Source organism: Sycon ciliatum, chromosome 7 (genome assembly GCF_964019385.1).
Source record: "Sycon ciliatum chromosome 7, ocSycCili1.1, whole genome shotgun sequence".
Taxonomy (NCBI): domain Eukaryota; kingdom Metazoa; phylum Porifera; class Calcarea; order Leucosolenida; family Sycettidae; genus Sycon; species Sycon ciliatum.
The window spans coordinates 4,295,860-4,313,610 of NC_088649.1; the positions used below are offsets into that span (position 1 = coordinate 4,295,860).

General features: G+C 48.6%; 1 protein-coding gene and 1 non-coding gene across 3 annotated transcripts in view; both read left to right on the forward strand.

The window, feature by feature from the left end:
• Positions 1–17,751, forward strand: part of LOC135820783 (adenylate cyclase type 8-like) — a 43,836-nt gene that overhangs the window by 5,122 nt on the left and 20,963 nt on the right. The window contains exons 1-8 of one of the 2 annotated variants that reach the window (XM_065333820.1): positions 2,912–3,290; positions 3,848–3,997; positions 7,665–7,849; positions 8,194–8,305; positions 8,900–9,027; positions 10,536–10,694; positions 12,006–12,126; positions 16,264–16,688. In XM_065333820.1, the coding sequence (XP_065189892.1) occupies positions 3,875–3,997; positions 7,665–7,849; positions 8,194–8,305; positions 8,900–9,027; positions 10,536–10,694; positions 12,006–12,126; positions 16,264–16,688 (1,253 nt within the window). In that variant the 5' untranslated portion in view covers positions 2,912–3,290; positions 3,848–3,874. Of the gene's footprint in view, positions 1–2,911; positions 3,291–3,847; positions 3,998–7,664; positions 7,850–8,193; positions 8,306–8,899; positions 9,028–10,535; positions 10,695–12,005; positions 12,127–16,263; positions 16,689–17,751 lie in introns of those variants that run through there. The other variant, XM_065333819.1, reaches the window with a different exon arrangement.
• Positions 812–883, forward strand: Trnam-cau (transfer RNA methionine (anticodon CAU)). The gene has a single exon. It is a non-coding gene; the product is annotated as a tRNA-Met (tRNA).

A 17,751-nucleotide genomic window follows, 5' to 3' on the forward strand; every position in this document is an offset into this window, starting at 1 on the left:
ATATTGCAACAATATGCATGCGCGGTCGAGACCTGAAAATCGGAATCAAGAGCGACGTAATCAGTCATGATCGGTGTAGTACCGTAGCCCACGCTTACCAGAGCAACTGCTTGGTTCCAGAAGATCTGTATTCTGATTCTGCATGATGCGACACTCGGCCTATAACACAATACGGTATGTGCCAAACTCTACACTATAGTATGATGGCGTTAATGCTATAGCCTATACTCTACACTATAGTAAATACTACACATCTAGCTTATGATTGTTAGAGTTGGACACTAACTACGGAGAACATGTAACATGTTGGTCCTTTCCTTTCATTAATTTTTAAATACTGATAGCCCCTATTATGGGGGTGCGACGTGTAACGTTAATCGATTGCGACTTACAATCGAGTGTGCCAGTCAGCTCTACTTGTGTGGCCAACACAATAAAGCAATATGGATGGGATGGGATGTGATGGGATGGGATGGGATGGGATGGGATGGGATGGGATGGGATGGGATGGGATGGGATGGGATGGGAAAATGGCGGTGCGACTTACAATCGATTGCGACTTAAATCAGGAAACATGTTCAATGTTTACACATGTGCTGTGAGTAGGCTCGTTTTCCTTGGTTCCGTACAAGCCGAATGGTCCATGACGCTGTGTGGCCTCACAGTGACTTTGCTGTTGGGTCTGAGTTCAACGCATGTCTTGCGAGATGTTCTATGGGAGAAGCTGAAGATGACAATGCACTCTCTACTCTACAACGTCGAGGCCGAGTAAGGGCTCTATGCTGTATTTGGTAGCTATGCGCCTGAGGGAAGCAGAGTGGCGCAGCGGAAGCGTGCTGGGCCCATAACCCAGAGGTCGATGGATCGAAACCATCCTCTGCTAACTTTTTCCTTTTTTTTCTTCTTTTTTTTCTCTGTGTATCTTTCCTGAACGTGACGAAATTTTGGGCTTTTTGTGAATCTGTATTAGAAATTGCACTGAGGAAGAAACCAATCTGAAAGAATTCCTCGTGGGGCACTGGCTGTTGCGCAACTGAGTAGTGAGAGTGTGCTTGGCAACCGTGGCGAAAGAGCATGAGCGGCTTTTGAAAAGTGTAGCATTTGCTGCTCTGGACTCAAGTAGTACAATTGTGGCTTTTCTCACAGAGCTGCACGGCAGGGCATTGCTGCTCCATTACCGCTGCCTCCACTGCAGGCTCTGGTGCAGATTGTTAGGTAGGCTAGGCTCCAGCAAGCACTTCTTCAGTGTGTTCACTGTCACGCGCATTATGCGCTAATTTGTTGCTTTATTCGTTTTTTTACTTTGTTTTATTTCTCAAATCCAAACGGGAATTTCTTCCCAATAGCAAGGTAGGGAAGAGGGAAGAAAAATAGAAAAAAGGTTTGAAGTGCACAAACCACAGCCTCAGATTCGACTGGATTTTATTCATAGTTTTGACTGTGTGACTATGACTGACATCTGCCTCACTAACAGTAGACCCATTCGGGAGAAGGAAATCAAATAGAGTGAAAAAAAGAGGAGAAAGAAAGGCTAACAGCGATGTAGGCAAGGATGCTGCTTGTAGAACTGATTGAGACAGAACAGAGCGTAGATGCCCACGCTATAGCACATTCCTATCATGGACTCGGATCGAGAGCCGAGGATAAATTTATAGAAAAGAAAAAAGGGCCACGGAACTACAAATTACGCTGATTGTTTAGTAACTGGTGGTGTTATTGGAATTATAGCGCAACTTGTACTAGTTCCTTGGTCTTTTTTTCTTTTCTAAGACACATTCCAGTTAGTACTACACTACTAGTACTAGTTGGTCAAGCCGGTGACGGTACAATGGGGAAAACAAAGGCCTTGTCAGATTCAGTCTACATGGTAGTCTCCCACAGAACTGCAAAAATATAATAAATTATAAAAATAATAACCTTTTAGCAATGAAGCACTGTGATGAAGTCTTTCTATTTCTAGTTCCTGGACAATGATGTAATGCAAGCAGACAATGATGTAATGCAAGCAGCTCAGTCAAGTAGCTAGTTGTACTGTGAAAGTGTGTGCGTGTGTGAGAGTGTGTATAGGTGGCACTGGGTGTGTGTGTGGGGGGGGGGGGGGGGGGTGGAGTTGTGTATGTGTGTATGTGTGTAGGGGGGGGGGGGGAGTTGTGTGTGTGTGGGGGGGGGGGAAGTTATGTGTGTGTGTGGGGGGGGGGGGGGAGTTGTGTGTGTGGGGGGGGGGGGGGAGTTGTGTATGTGTACAGAAAGGTGCGGGAAGCTCCAGACCAGGAGAGGGTGCACCAATTAGGTTTCTTCAAGTGTGGCTAAGTGCCGGACTGACACTCTAAGTGCCAGACTCTACTGGTGAACCGGCACAGAATGGCAGGTACTAGGCCATTGTCACCTACTGTTCTTGTCAGTTGTGTATTACACTGCAGATTGTGTGGCCCAGTCTGTGCAAACTGTAGTCAGTGTGCAGTCAGTGCAGTGTGGCCATCAAACCGTGTCACAAAGACACATATTACCAATACCAGTGCCATGGGGGCACTTGTGGAGTACACTGGAGTGGTGACAGTGACAAGTGGTGTTTCCAGTGTACTCTATGTATGTGTGATTAGCACTGGGTAGTTGGGCACGTCATGGCTCTCCGGCACGTTCTGGCTCTCCTGCACGTTCTGGCTCTCCTGCAGTTTCTGGCTCTCCGGCACGTTCTGGCTCTCCGGCACGTTCTGGCTCTCCTGCACGTTCTGGCTCTCCTGCACGTTCTGGCTCTCCTGCACGTTCTGGCTCTCCACGTTCTGGCTCTCCGCCTTCTCAGTGCAATACTATTTTTTTTAAGGTTCTGCGTTGTGGCTCTCCGCCTTCTCAGTGCAATACTATTTTTTTAAGGTTCTGCGTTGTGGCTCTCCGCCTTCTCAGTGCAATACTATTTTTTTTAAGGTTCTGCGTTGTGGCTCTCCGCCTTCTCAGTGCAATACTATTTTTTTTAAGGTTCTGCGTTGTGGCTCTCCGCCTTCTCCCCGAACAAAAGAAAACTAGAGGAAAACAAACAAGCACAAGAAGCAAGAATGACAGGAAAAGCAGAAAATATGAGAACATGGTATAAATGAGCACGGCAATCAACCTCAGCAGGGGATAGCCGCCTCGACAACAACAAGAGCAGCTGAGTCCGGTGCATAGAGCCGCCTAGCACCCCTCAGGCACATCACACTGGATCGGACCAAGGCAAAGCTGATCTGACACCGGATTGAAGCCATCGCGGCACTGTAGGCCTCTCCGGTCTTCACTGGGTAGTACTGACTGAAGAGGTTTGTACTGGAGATAGCGGTATGAAGCGGTATGAAGCCGGACCTGAATGCCTACAATGGTCATGTTGCCGTTTGCACAGTACATGCATGAACCACGTACTCCCGGTGCAGTTTTGCACCCTTCTTCTTTAGGGTTGCAGGAGCGTTGGAACCGGTGCTGCAGGTGCAGCCAAAGCCGCTCCAATAAGTTGATGTTGGGATGTTTGAAGCAATGGAATATGGGCTACTTAGTACTTGGGCACAATTTCCCTGACATTTTCCCGAAGGACGACCCCCTGGACCCTCCACCCATTCATGGCCGCACCAATGTCGAATACCTTCCGACACCCCTGGACTGTCCAAGGTTCCTGCCTTTTTTGAAACCCGGTGTTGTTAGGGGGGGGCAGGTTTGGTTGAGGAAATTTATCTCTTTCTCTCCACTCTCTCTCTCTCTCCTCTCTCTCCTCTCTCTCCTCTCTCCTCTCTCTCTCTCCTCTTTCTCTCCTCCCTCTCCCCCCCCCCCCCTCTCTCTCTCTCTCCTCTCTCTCCTCTCTCTCTCTCCTCTATCTGTGTTTCAGGTAGGAGCATCATGCCTGCTACTGTTCATGTCCATAACATTGGGCGTTAGCTACAAGATGCTGACGGAGCGTGCGCTGCGTAACGCCTTTCTGGATACTACACGTAACATGGAGCAGGCAGAGCGTATCAATCAGGAAACCAATCATCAGGTAATGTAACAATAGACTGGATTGAAGCAGAGATTGAATTTATTTACTTAGTATTTATTTTAAGAGAAAAGCCTCTTACAAGAAACTAACTCTCCTCCTCCATGCGCTCTAAAGCCGACCATTGCTACCCTCGGTAGCCATTACTCACACCAATAACTTCAAACAACGAAGGGGTCACGCGTAAAATATTTCCTTCTGACAAAAGGTACCGTTCAACAGTTTATTGATAGAAAAGCCTCTTGTACGGGCAAAACTAGAAAGAAACAAGAAGAGATAGAATGAACCGGTCTGAGGATTGCCAAACTCCATTGCACTCATGTACACATTACATGTACGTTGCTCGATCCGAACACTCGCACACTACCGCGCTCTCCAGCCGACCTCGACACTCCCGTATTGACACACTCTCACTCCCATGTACTCTTCTGCATGCTCTTCATCATTTTTGTCGGAACTAGGTCTGTGGACCTGGTAAGGAGGCAGAAATGCCTGTTCACTTGGTGAAGCAAAATAAAATAAACAACAACAACGGCAATCATGCAACTCTCACCCCAGTGGCCTCACGCATCTTTTACCGCTCCCTGATACTCAAACCAATGACCACGCATATATCCCCGCTATTGAACACTGCTCGAGACTGCTGCTGGCCACCTTTGTATATTCCGAACACTCAAATGTTTCTAAAAAATAGTAAAAATGTTGCGACATCGGCGGTGATCAGTGAAGAAAGTGTCTGCTCCGAACGTCGAAGCTCGCGCTTCCTGCCGACTGACTTGACACTTGACTGACTCACGACTGCGTCTGGAGCACACGAGAAGCCAGTCGAACCTTCCACTCGGCAAACCTGCAAGAAAGCACCACTCCCTGCTCAGTACACAGTGTTTCGGGGAATTCCCGCCTCATTAGTTGAGCTTGAGTAGGCGAATGAAATGTCTGCTCCGAGAGCACTGCATTATGTAGTGCTCTCCGAGCCAAGACATCACTAGGGATACCAACTTATAGTGACGCTCCGCTTCCAGCGCAACAAACACCTCGTGAGAACCAGACAGCAGTGTGAGTTAGTGTCGCACATGGAGTTGTGAGAAGAAAACGTTGAGGGCCATTTGCCCTTCGCATCGCTGTCACCTCCAACCTCCGACCGTCTAGTCGCATCCCCACACTACATGTACACTCTGTGGTGTGAAAGTAATAATGGAGTTCGCACATCCACATTGCCGCCAGCTGTACACTGTTGTTGGGCACTGATTGTGAGGCGTAGAACCTCATTCTCACCTCTAGGCGCTGCAGCTATCATCCTGGTATAACTTGGTGTGGTGGTGGTGGTGCTGCTGGTGGTGCTGGTGGTGCTGGTGGTGCTGGTGGTGGCGGTGGTGCTGGTGGTGGCGGTGGCGATGGTGGTGGTGGTGCTGGTGGTGGTGGTCGTGGTGATGGTGGTGGTGGTGGTGGTGGTGGTGGTGATGGTGGTGCTGGTGGTGGTGCTGGTGCTGGTGCTGGTGATGGTGGTGCTGGTGGTGCTGGTGGTGCTGGTGGTGGCGGTGGCGGTGGCGATGGTGGTGGTGGTGCTGGTGCTGGTGGTGCTGGTGGTGCTGGTGGTGGTGGTCGTGGTGATGGTGGTGGTGGTGGTGATGGTGGTGGTGCTGGTGGTGCTGGTGGTGGTGCTGGTGATGGTGGTGCTGGTGGTGGTGGTGGTGGTGGCGGTGGCGATGGTGGTGGTGGTGGTGCTGGTGCTGGTGGTGCTGGTGGTGGTGGTGGTGGTGGTGGTGCTGGTGGTGCTGGTGGCGGTGGTGGTGCTGGTGGTGGTGCTGGCGGTGGTGCTGGCGGTGGTGCTGGTGGTGGTGGTGGTGGTGCTGGTGGTGGTGGTGCTGCTGGTGGTGGCGGTGGCGGTGGTGGTGGTGGCGGTGGCGATGGTGGTGGTGGTGGTGCTGGTGGTGCTGGTGGTGGTGGCGATGGTGGTGATGGTGATGGTGGTGATGGTGGTGATGGTGGTGCTGGTGGTGGCGGTGGTGGCGGTGGTGGTGCTGGTGGCGGTGGCGATGGTGGTGGTGGCCTGGCATACTATAGAACGGGTAATTTCAGCGACTATTAATTTTAGCGTTTTCCCATTGTCAACCGGTTGGCGACGTTTTATTTCAGCGATTTGCAGCGATTTTACTCACGGATCACCAGTGCACTACCAATGTCTCAACGGATTAGCGACTTGAAACTTCAGCGAAAATGAGTAGATGGCTAAATTCGCTAGGGTTTTTACGTCGCTAAAATTACCCGTTCTACAGTAAGCACAACTTCCTAAACTGGCAACTCAGGCCTGTTTTACAGGCAAAAATTAACACAATCGATTAAAATGCAATAAATCATACACTGGAGAAGAAAACAGGGAAACTCCCTAAACTGGTGGTGTTTCTCAACACAATGTGTGGTGTAGTCCCTGCACAATGTGTGCTGTAGTCCCTGCACACTGTGTGGTGTAGTCCCTGCACAATGTGTGGTGTAGTCCCCGCACAATGTGTGCTGTAGTCCCTGCACAATGTGTGGTGTAGTCCCTGCACAATGTGTGGTGTAGTCCCAGCTAATCCTGCCAGTCACGGTACAAATGCTGCTTGCTGTGGTGTGGAAGACAGTGGGAATGCTAGCTATGGTGTGGAAGACAGTGGGAATGCTAGCTATGGTGTGGAAGACAGTGGGAATGCTAGCTATGGTGTGGAAGACAGTGGGAATGCTAGCTGTGGTGTGGAAGACAGTGGGAATGCTAGCTATGGTGTGGAAGGTATTGGGAATGCTAGCTGTGGTGTGGACGCCACACACCCTTTTCCAGCCTGCAATAATGCCGCTGTAGTCGCCTATCTCACATCTTTCTTTCCAATGACAATACTGAACTCAACTGACCTATCCTGGTTATAGTGGTAGTGTAGACGTGGAATGGGACAGTCCATTGTGCAGTGCAATGCTGCTGGGTCTGATATCGTTCTGTCCAATGGTCTCGATTGCAGAGCTGTGCAGCGCTATAGTGGAGAGTCCTTTAAAGTATAACTGGACAGCCTTCTTATCAGCACACGAAGCACAGAAGCCATATATAGTTTCGACTAGGCCTTTCGTACCATTACTCTTCAAGTTGAATACAATGGTGATTAACACGGTAGCAAGCAAGTCCTTAAAACCGGCACTTTGGTGACCAGGAATCTATTATAGCCATCTTAGTTCTTATATGAACCCCACATGGTACTAATTGGATAGACGCTCTGTGCGCTACCATGGCTGAAGTTGCTGGAGATAAGCTAACAATCGAGAAGCAATCTGTTGTGAGGAACTTGACAAGAGCCTTGGGTGTCAGACAGTCGCAGGACCTCTAGTTTTTCCTCGTACTTCTATTCTGCTTGAGGATGAACTCGGATGTAGATCCAAGGATTAATTTATAGCCAAGAGCAGATTGTCAAGCCACTCCGTGGCGGCGTTGCTGGTCATATTAGCCCAACTTGTAGTTCCTTGGTCCTTTCCTTTGCTATAAATTTTGATTTTAAAATGCATCCTGGTATAACCTGGTGTATTGGTGGTGATGGCCTGGCATAAGCATAACTTCCTCAACTGGCAGTGTTTCTCAATACAATGTGTTCTTCTTTTTCCTTCTTTTTCTCTCTTTTTCTGCACTTACTCTTTCTGCACTACCTTGTAGGAAAGTCTTCTGGTCTCCATCTTCCCTGATAGTGTCTGCAAGGAAATGACCAAGGAGATCGTGAACGACCTGGAGGAGCACTTTGCTCTCCATGGCGATGCCGATGCCGACCTGCCGTTCCTCCTGCCGGGTAGACCTCAGGCCCAGTTCTACCGCAGCTTCATGGATCGGTGCGAGAACGTGAGGTGAGTTCAGGATGCCGACGGGGAGTGAGATGTGACAAGCTGACGGTATATGTAAGTATGTTTCGTCTGTCTTTTTGCAGGACTGTTTGGCTGGCTATGAGTATATATGTCTGTTTGTCTGTTTGTCTGTCTGTTTGTCTGTCTGTTTGTTTGTCAGTCTGTTTGTCAGCCTGTTTGTCTGTCTGTCTGTATGTTGTCTGTCGTCTCTGCCTGTCTGCTGTCTGTGTATGTCTGTGTCTGTAGGTCAGTCTGCCTTCTTACACACTCATCTCCGCCCATGCCAGTTGCTATTGTAACACTGTATATGACTGTGTTCTGTGTGCGGATACACCCCTCTTCTCCAGTATACTGTGTTCTGATATAGTCAGCTTCACAGCGACATCATCCACCATGTCACCGCAGGAACTAGTTTCAATGCTCAACGACGTGTTTGCAAGATTTGACCACATTGCACAAGTAGGTTCAACAATCACTCTGCACTTCTATACACTACAGTGCTGCACTATGAAAAACAGTCGAGTCACTCAAGTACGCGCCGGGCGCTGTGCAGTCCCAGACAGGCGATCACTGGCCTGCGAAATGGTGCACGCAAACGTGACTCGCGTGGCTGGATTTCTTTGAGCAGCAGTGTATATTCACAGTATTGTGTTGTGTGTTTTGATATTCTCTGAATGTTTACAATCAGCCCGCTTGCACGCTGCACGTCTCTGTTGTCTGCAATTTTGCATATGATTCACAGTGTGTGTGTGTGTGTGTGTGTGTGTATATGTGTGCGTGTACACGTGTGTTTGTCCGTGTGTGCCCGTGTATGTGTGTCCATGTGTGTGTCTGTTTCCGTATGTGCATGTGTGTATCCGTGTGTGTATGCATGTGTGTGTATGCATGTGTGTGTGTGTGTCCGTGCACCTGTGTGTATGCGTGTACATGTGTGTATGCATGTGTGTGTGTGTCCGTGTGTGTGTCTGTGTGTGTGTATGTGTGTGTGTATGTGTGTGTCTGTGTGTCCGTGTGTATGTGTGTGTGTATGTGTGTGCACATGTACATGTGCAGGCAGAGGGCTGTGACCGCATCAAGATCTTAGGTGATGGCTATGTGTGCGTAGCCGGTGTACCCCAGGAATGTGATGATCATGCCGATCGCTGTATCAAGACTGGACTAAGACTAGCAGCTAGTGTCGGGTGAGTCACTCATGTGCGTGCAAACAGACTAGAATTTCTTACATGACACGTGATCGTTGCCCGGGCCGCGGCCAATAAGCGGTCTTCCCGCTGCGGGCATAATCAGGCCATCAGGACCGTTTGACGTGATTTCGAGAATTTCAGTACCGTTTGACGTCATTTCGGGAATAATTCGCCCTTTCAACCTTTGACCTTTTATGTTGCTTCGTGTTGTAAGAAATCAAATCAAGCATGCTCTGTCTGTCATGATGGCTGAATATTGCCCTTGCCTGCAGCCCTCGGGCCTGCGGCCCTTGGGCTGTAGGCTCGAGGGCTGCAGGCAAGGGCAAGATTCATCCATCATGACCTTCTTCTTAATTTCGTATTTAGCGCTTTTGGGCGTCATTATTTTCTTCTCATTATTTCGCACCGAATTTACCGAAAATAAAACACCACCGACAATTTCTGCTTTTACAGTACATACAGTTCTAATACACTAAATAGCAGAACAGCGTAGGCTAGGACTCTGACCTCTCGGACAGTACCGCAGTGCATTATCAGTACCGGTCAGGTATTGCTGACCATGCCGACAATGCAGTGTATTGCGTGTAGTTTCATGCCGACGTCTTGTGTCAGTTGTACTTGTGTGTAGTGGAGGCTATGCTGATGGGAATGCCACAGTAGAGTAAAACCTGTGACTAATGACCACCCCTTGGGGCCAGAGAAAGCGGTCTTTAGTGGCAGGTGGTCCTTAGTTAGAGGTTTGCACCGCACAACCATAATATTAATGTGAGACCGTCCGTGCCTGGCGAAGTGGTCTGTAGTACCAGGCTGGTCGCTAGTCACGGTGGTCTTTAGTTACAGGTTTTACTGTAATTGAATTTTAGACCAGTGCACATCGCTGTCCAGTATGTACCGGTGTGTCTGGACTTACTCCTGGTGTGCTGCTGCCATTGCTGCTGCTGGTTCTCTTGTAGTGTCGGAGATGTTGTCGATACTGCTGCTGCTGCTGCTACTGCTGCTGCTACTGCTGCTGCTGCTGCTGCTGCTGCTGCTGCTGCTGCTGCCGTTGCCATTTCTGATTCTCATGTAGTGTCGGAGATGTTGTTGATACTGCTGCTGCTGCTGCCACTGCTGGTTCTCTTGTAGTGTCGGAGATGTTGTCGATACTGCTGCTGGCGGTGGTGCTACTGGTGCTGCTGCTGTTGCTGGTGCTGGTGCTGCTGCTGGTGCTGCTGCTGTTGCTGTTGCTGGTGCTGCTGCTGCTTGTGCTGCTGCTGTTGCTGTTTCTGCTGCTGCTGCTGCTGGTGCTGCTGCTGTTGCTGGTGCTGGTGCTGCTGCTGGTGCTGCTGGTGCTGCTGCTGTTGCTGGTGCTGGTGCTGGTGCTGCTGCTGTTGCTGTTTCTGGTGCTGCTGGTGCTGTTGCTACAGTAGTGGTGCTGCAGTGGTGGTGGAGACTGCAAAGGACATTATTGCAGTTCACAAGATCACTCAATGCTGTTCTAACCGTTCTGTTGTTTGTAATATTAGGGCGGCTGGGTTGGCACATGGCAAGCAGCTACAAGTGCGTGTTGGAGTTCACAGTGGAGCTGTGCTGTGTGGAGTGCTGGGACTGAGAAAGTGGAGTTTTGATGTCTGGGGAAACGATGTGCTCATTGCCACACAGCTTGAAGCCTCCGGGAGACCAGGGTATGTTTGGTTTGCAGTGCAATAACGGCCATTCAGTGCTCGGCGCACGAATTCATTGGACCCGTTGGCATCTCTCTTGACGAACAGGGAACTACACATGAAACTATGAAATGACGAAAACTGTGCAAAGCTATTAGGAAAAGAAATAAACAAGAAGGCTAACGCTTTTCCCGTTTGCAAATTTCCCTCAAACAAATGATGACTAACACAGGGTAACACAGGGTAACACAGGGTAACACAGGGTAACACAGGGTAACACAGGACTATTTAACACAGTACTGTCGGGCGCTGGAGAACGGACCGCCGAAGAACGGACCGCCGAAGAACGGACCGCCGAAGAACGGACCGCCGAAGAACGGACCGCCGAAGAACGGACCGCCGAAGAACGGACCGCCGAAGAACGGCCAGGCGAGAATTTCACCAATTTCTAAGAACGGTGTAGGCTGGATTTTTGCAGCTAAGAACGGAAGCAGTAGTGTACACTATAATGTACACACGGACGTATAGCTCTGCAAAAATGTACATGTAAGACTGCACCATCGAATTAGAACGAAACTGCTGTGTTCGCTAAAAATAAGAATGGGCTAGGCTAGAACCCTCACACCCAGTTCTTCTGCGCCCCACAGTACTGTACATAATCATGCATGCCCATATCAACATGCCCTCCGCTTGATAAAGACACTTTGGAGAATGTCACCATGCCCTCCGCTTGATAAAGACACTTTGGAGAATGTCAACGCCATGAACAACACTAGGCAGTTCTGCAACTGGTACAGTTCAGGAAGTTTGCAATGCAACCTCAGGTCCAGCATTGGTAGTGTACAACCTATACTTTTGCTTAGGTTCCTGTGCTGTCCCTACACGTCTAACCAAAAGTTCATAATCCCCCAGAGTGCGCAACTTCACTGATCAGATCTGGGACGGCGAAATCCGTGTTGCACGTCATAGTGTGACATCATCAGTAGGGGAAGTGTGTTTGAGTCTCGGAACTTGATGGACCGCGTCGACGGAATGACGCAAGTCCGACCCAAAAATAACGTACATCACGGATTACGCCGTCCCACAACCCCATCCCAGTTGCGCGCTCTGGGGGATTATGGACTCTTGATGTATCATACACAGGTGTGTCTTTTTACATTACCCACATTCCAGTGGTCTCTCACAGCATGACGGAAACTGGTATATGGTGTGTGTGTGTGTATGTGTGTATATGTGTGTGTGTGTGTGTGTGCGTGTGTGTGTGTGTGTGTGTGTGTGTTTACATGCATGCTTGCATACGTGTGTGCATACGTGTGTTTGTATGCGTCTCAGTCAAGTACACATCAGCGAGGACACAAGAGAGGCTCTGCAGGATGTAGATCGGTTTGTGATAACCGAAGCGCCATCGCTTTCCTTCCAGAAAAGACAAATTGAGACAATGTTCATCAAACAGGTAACTGTCTATGTATTGTATTCGCTCATTCTCTGGACAGCTACTGTATTTTACCGGTTGTAAGTCGACCCCGGTTATAAGTCGACCTCCAAACTTGGGGCCTCGATTTACCGGTTTAAGGGCAGTTGCACCCCGGGTGTAAGTCAACTTTCGCTTTTTAGGTCGGTTTTCAGGTCATTAAAAGGTCGACTTGTAACCGGTAAATATGGTACGCTCGACGGCGGCTGTAGCTGTTTCAACCTTTTTACTTCTCTTCATCGGAGCACGCACTGACTGGCTGAGCTGAACCCGCGGGGCCATTCGTCTAGTGAACAGCAAGCTTTACTTATGCTCAGTGAAACCCGGCCTAAAGTGCATACTTGCCCACCCTCAACGTGCATGGCCCTTGACGCCCCGGAAGTGGTACGAATGCTGCTGGACATACACATGTACGAATACATTCATGCCATCGGAACCGGTCCAGGGCGCCAGTGTTGCACTTTGGGTCGGATTTCAGTGAGCGCAACCGTAGCTGAAACCATCCATGTCCGAGCGATCAAACTGTGAGAAGTTATGACTGTATGTCTGTATACGTGCTATGGTTTTCATTTGCGTACGTGTGCTTGCATGTACGTGCGCGTGTGCAGTATTTAGCAACGCTAAAAACTACGTGCATGTGCATGTGCGTGTACGTGCGTGGATGTGTGCGTTCTTGCATGCATTTGTGTGCACGCATGCATGCGTGCACTCGCGCATTCCTGTGCTTGTTTGCACGCTCGCATGTGTATAACAATGTGTGCGTGTGGAAACCATGTACTGTAAATATACAAAATTTCGGCGCTGCAAAATTTCGGCACTTCACGATTTTTGACATTTCGGCGGCGATTTATTTTCGGCGTGGGGTAGAGGGCATGGTATAGCGCGACAGATGCTGTGAAAAATTTCATCGGCGTTTTAATTTAGGCGTTTTGGGTCGGTGCCGAATATAGCCGAAATTAAATAGCTGCCGAAAATTTGTATATTTACAGTACACGGATAGAGCCCCTGGGTACTCATCCACACGTCCTCAGTCTCCTGAGAGATCAGAGAGACAGTGAGAGAAAATACGGTGTTTTCAGGAGTATAAGCCATACTGGAGTATACCGTATTATCTCTAATATAAGCACAATTTCCCATAATAGCACGTCTCCAATAATAGAACACCTTGGGGCGGCATTCAAAAAATAAAGTGCTCAGTCTCCATTATAAGCACACTGTGTAAATTCATTATCTGTACCGGCAAAAAAACCCTGAAATGTGTGTGTCTGACATGAATTTGGCATGGCAACATGCCTCTGAAATGAGGTTGAAATAATAACGGAAGTCTCCAATAAAGGAACGTCTCCATTAATAGCACGGGGTGGAGGTACATTGAAAAAATAAAGGACCGTGCTTATATTAGAGATAATACGGTAAGCCACACTGGAGTATAAGCCGCACTGGAGTATAAGCCACACTGGAGTATAAGCCACACTGGAGTATAAGCCGCACTGGAGTATAAGCCGCACTGGAGTATACGCCGCACTGGAGTATAAGCCGCACGCATTCTCTTTTGTCACAAAATGCAGACATCTACCCCGTTTAGCACAGCTATTGTAAGACCAGATAATTTAACGTCGATTAAAGTTAAAGATCTCCGGATTGTGGGTTAGCGAGGTGAAATTCTAGCGAATTCTGTCTCAAAACCGACAATTGACCGTACATGCTGCACATGTACATATCGTTTTGCACGTAACGACTTCAAAATAATGTTAGCGATTCTTTCTATTTCGTTAACTCGTTAGAATTAAATGTTCGTTAACAATCGACGAGGAGACAATAGTCGTAAAATGGCAATAAATAAGATAAATTGTGCACTCATAACAACAGCATTCTTCATTTTTTTTGTTATCAGTGCACAATTAAATGTTCTATATGAGTATTATCGCATTTTTGTCTCAGAGGAAACTGTTTATTATTACGAAGTCTGAAGAAAATGTTGAACGGCCTCTGCTGGGATGACGACTACACCATAGCTCAGTGGTTAGAGCATCGCTGGCTACAAGCGAGGGTCCCTGGTTCGAGTCCTGGTGGTGACAGTCAATTTTTTCTTCAGACTTTTCCCCGTTGTCTCTTTCCCTCAAACCAGTTAATATTATTATTATTATTTATTCATATTTTACTAGGGCAGTCCCCACAGACCTATGGTCTTCTTACAGGGTGCCCTAGCCACGTGAAGATAGCGGAGCGAAATGCAGCAGGTAGGGATATGGTGCGAATCGCGGCAGTGGGGGCGTTCCATCGGTCAGCTCCAAGATAAGATACAGAGTGATAGCCAAAATACAATCTGGCATGGGGCAGTACCAGGCCGAGCAATTCCTAATAACGGGTAATTCTAGCAGTGCGGGATGATGAGACAGCACGAGGAGTGAAAAATCGGCAAAGTAGGGGACTAGCACGAGCATTTATGCATCTATGTAGAAACACATAGAGGTTGGCAGCATAACGAATATTAAATGTTTGTTAACATTACTGGTCTATTAGACATTAATTATTAGACTACGGTAAAACCTGTAACTAACGACAACCCTGTGTGGCTACAGAGAGAGAGAGAGAGAGAGCAGTCTTTAGTGGCAGGTGGTCTTTAGTCGCAGGTGGTCTTTAGTGGCAGGTGGTCTTTAGTGTCAGGTGGTCTTCAGTGGCAGGTGGTCTTTAGTGGCAGGTGGTCTTTAGTGGAAGGTGGTCTTTAGTGGCAGGTGGTCTTCAGTTAAAGGTTTGCACCGCACAACCATAATGAATGTGAGACCGTCCGTGCCTGGCGAAGTGGTCGGTAGTACCAGGCTGGTCGCTAGTCACGGTGGTCTTTAGTTACAGGTTTTACTGTAGTACCAGGCTGGTCGCTAGTCACGGTGGTCTTTAGTTACAGGTTTACTGTAGTACCAGGCTGGTCGCTAGTCACGGTGGTCTTTAGTTTCAGGTTTTACTGTAGTACCAGGCTGGTCGCTAGTCACGGTGGTCTTTAGTTACAGGTTTTACTGTAGGACCAGGCTGGTCGCTAGTCACGGTGGTCTTTAGTTACAGGTTTTACTGTAGTACCAGGCTGGTCACTAGTCACGGTGGTCTTTAGTTACAGGTTTTACTGTAGTACAGTCGTCCCTCTCTAATCCGGCACCTTTTGCTACGGCGTTTTCTGCTGGATTAACGAGGGTGCTGGATTAAGAAATCCTGCCCTCTGACCCGGCCCTACCCAATTGCATACATGTATCATATGTACGTCAAAACGCAGGGTTTTTCCGTGTCGACCCAAGTATTTGGTGCACGGCTTTATATTCTCAATTGTTCTCCGGGAATATACACAGTGATAAAGTGATAAAGTAAAACAGAGAACATGTTCACATGTACTCTTGCACACACACGCACACACACACACACACACACACACACACACCTGAAAATTGGCAGGACACTACTCCTTGCTTAAATAAGAAAGTATGGTTGACTGCCGTTGTCTCCTGGACAACATTGACCAGACTGGCCTAGCCTGGCCTGGCAAGGAGTGCACCTGTACGGTACGCGATTTACGACTGCCGGATTATGAAATCAAACTACGTGCAGTTTGAGCGATTCGTTTCAAAAAGTCACTGCCGGAGGCGGAATTCAAGTGCCGGATTAAGATGTAGGAATTGAACGAAAAAAATCGGTTTCGTCAGAAAGTGCGCCGGTTGGCAAGGGTTCCGGATAAACAAGTGCCGGATTAGAGAGGGACGACTGTACCAGGCTGGTCGCTAGTCACGGTGGTCTTTAGTTTCAGGTTTTACTGTAGTACCAGGCTGGTCGCTAGTCACGGTGGTCTTTAGTTACAGGTTTTACTGTAGGACCAGGCTGGTCGCTAGTCACGGTGGTCTTTAGTTACAGGTTTTACTGTAGTACCAGGCTGGTCGCTAGTCACGGTGGTCTTTAGTTTCAGGTTTTACTGTAGTACCAGGCTGGTCGCTAGTCACGGTGGTCTTTAGTTACAGGGTTTACTGTATCGCAATGTGAGCCGCACCAATTTTTTGGGTGGATAACTGGCATTTAAAGTGCGTCTTCTGCTCCGGATAATACAGTATCATTCTGTCTGATCTTCTTACAATGCCATAGGTCTCGGGATTTCGATCAGTGTCATTACGCGGATCACGCATCGGCTCACTAACGTCCGAAACGCTCCGTAGTATTCAGCGACCGTTCGCCAACCTGCCATCACTGACGTCCTTCGACTCCGACATCGTGGACCAGGCTGATCTTTTCGACCCCGACGATATTGTTTCCATGGATATTGTTCCTGTGGAGAATGCCACCGCCGCCACCGCTCTGAGCGCCAGTGGCGTTGCCACGGCGCTGGATCCCGTAACCATGGCAACACAGGACTCTGCATTGCCGCCGTCCGACACAGCGCAGGATGTAGAGGAGCAGCAGGCTGCAACTGACACCATTGGGGATGGTGACGATGATGATGATGATGATGATGATATGGCAGCCATCTGGAAATGCTTCTCCGAGAAGCTAGAAGAACGGAGTTATCTGAGGTAAGACTCGTCGTCACGACTACTTCGAGTTGAATAGCCTTGAGTCGTTACCGTACTCGCGCGATTAGTGCCCCTAGGCTAGAGAACTATTTGTGTTCGATGTCCATCACAGGTGGGGCACTATTCAAGATAGGGCACTATTCAAGAGAGGGAACTATTCAAGATGGGGCACTATTCAAGATAGGGCACTATTCAAGAGAGGGCACTATTCAAGAGAGGGCACTATTTTTTATCAATGCTGGTACAGTTGCGTCGTCCAGCATAAACAAAGGAAAACAGAGCCTAAAGTGTACTGTAAACTATCACGACTCAACAGAAAGGGCAACAAGAACTGCGATTTTGATCCTGAAAACACCAGTGCAATGATACGGCCGAAAACATCAGCAAAAGAACACCAAACTTGCACATACACTTGGTTTCAAGCCGGGGGAGGGGGGGGGGGGGGGGCACTATTCAAGAGAGGGCTTTATTTTTTCACTGGCTCTTAGAGACTGGGGCACTACTCGACAGGGGGCTCTAATCGCGCGAGAACGGTATAATTATATTGACTTGATGCTGTAGCTTCCAAAGCGTAGTAGGTTCATCTCGCTCGGACTAGCATTGGGCGACAGCAACCAAACGTAGGCGTAGTGTGTGGTGACCACCTTGTGAAGACTGCATGCCAACTTGCCAGATCTTTTCTCTTAAAATAGTGTACAATTTATTTTACTCGTGGGGGAGGCTGAGCCAAATTTTTTGGAAATTTAGAGCCCAAATCAGGGCATTTTATTGATGCATGGGGTACCTGGGGCAAATAGTGGTACGGTCAATACCGTAGTGACCGTACCGTGTGCGACGCCCCTGAATCATGCTTCAAGGAAGTACATCCATGCATATCTTGAAGTGCATTTCTTCAACTGAACAGAATTTCTTGGGCCCTGGCACTCCTTAGAGAATGTGAATAGAAAGTCACAGAGTTTTCGTTCCCGGAGGAGTACTAGTACATGATTGCATGCCTACATGTAGACCATGAGGCTCTACAAACGCTCAGTGAGTGGCCTCGGCAGTGAGTGGCCTCGGCAGT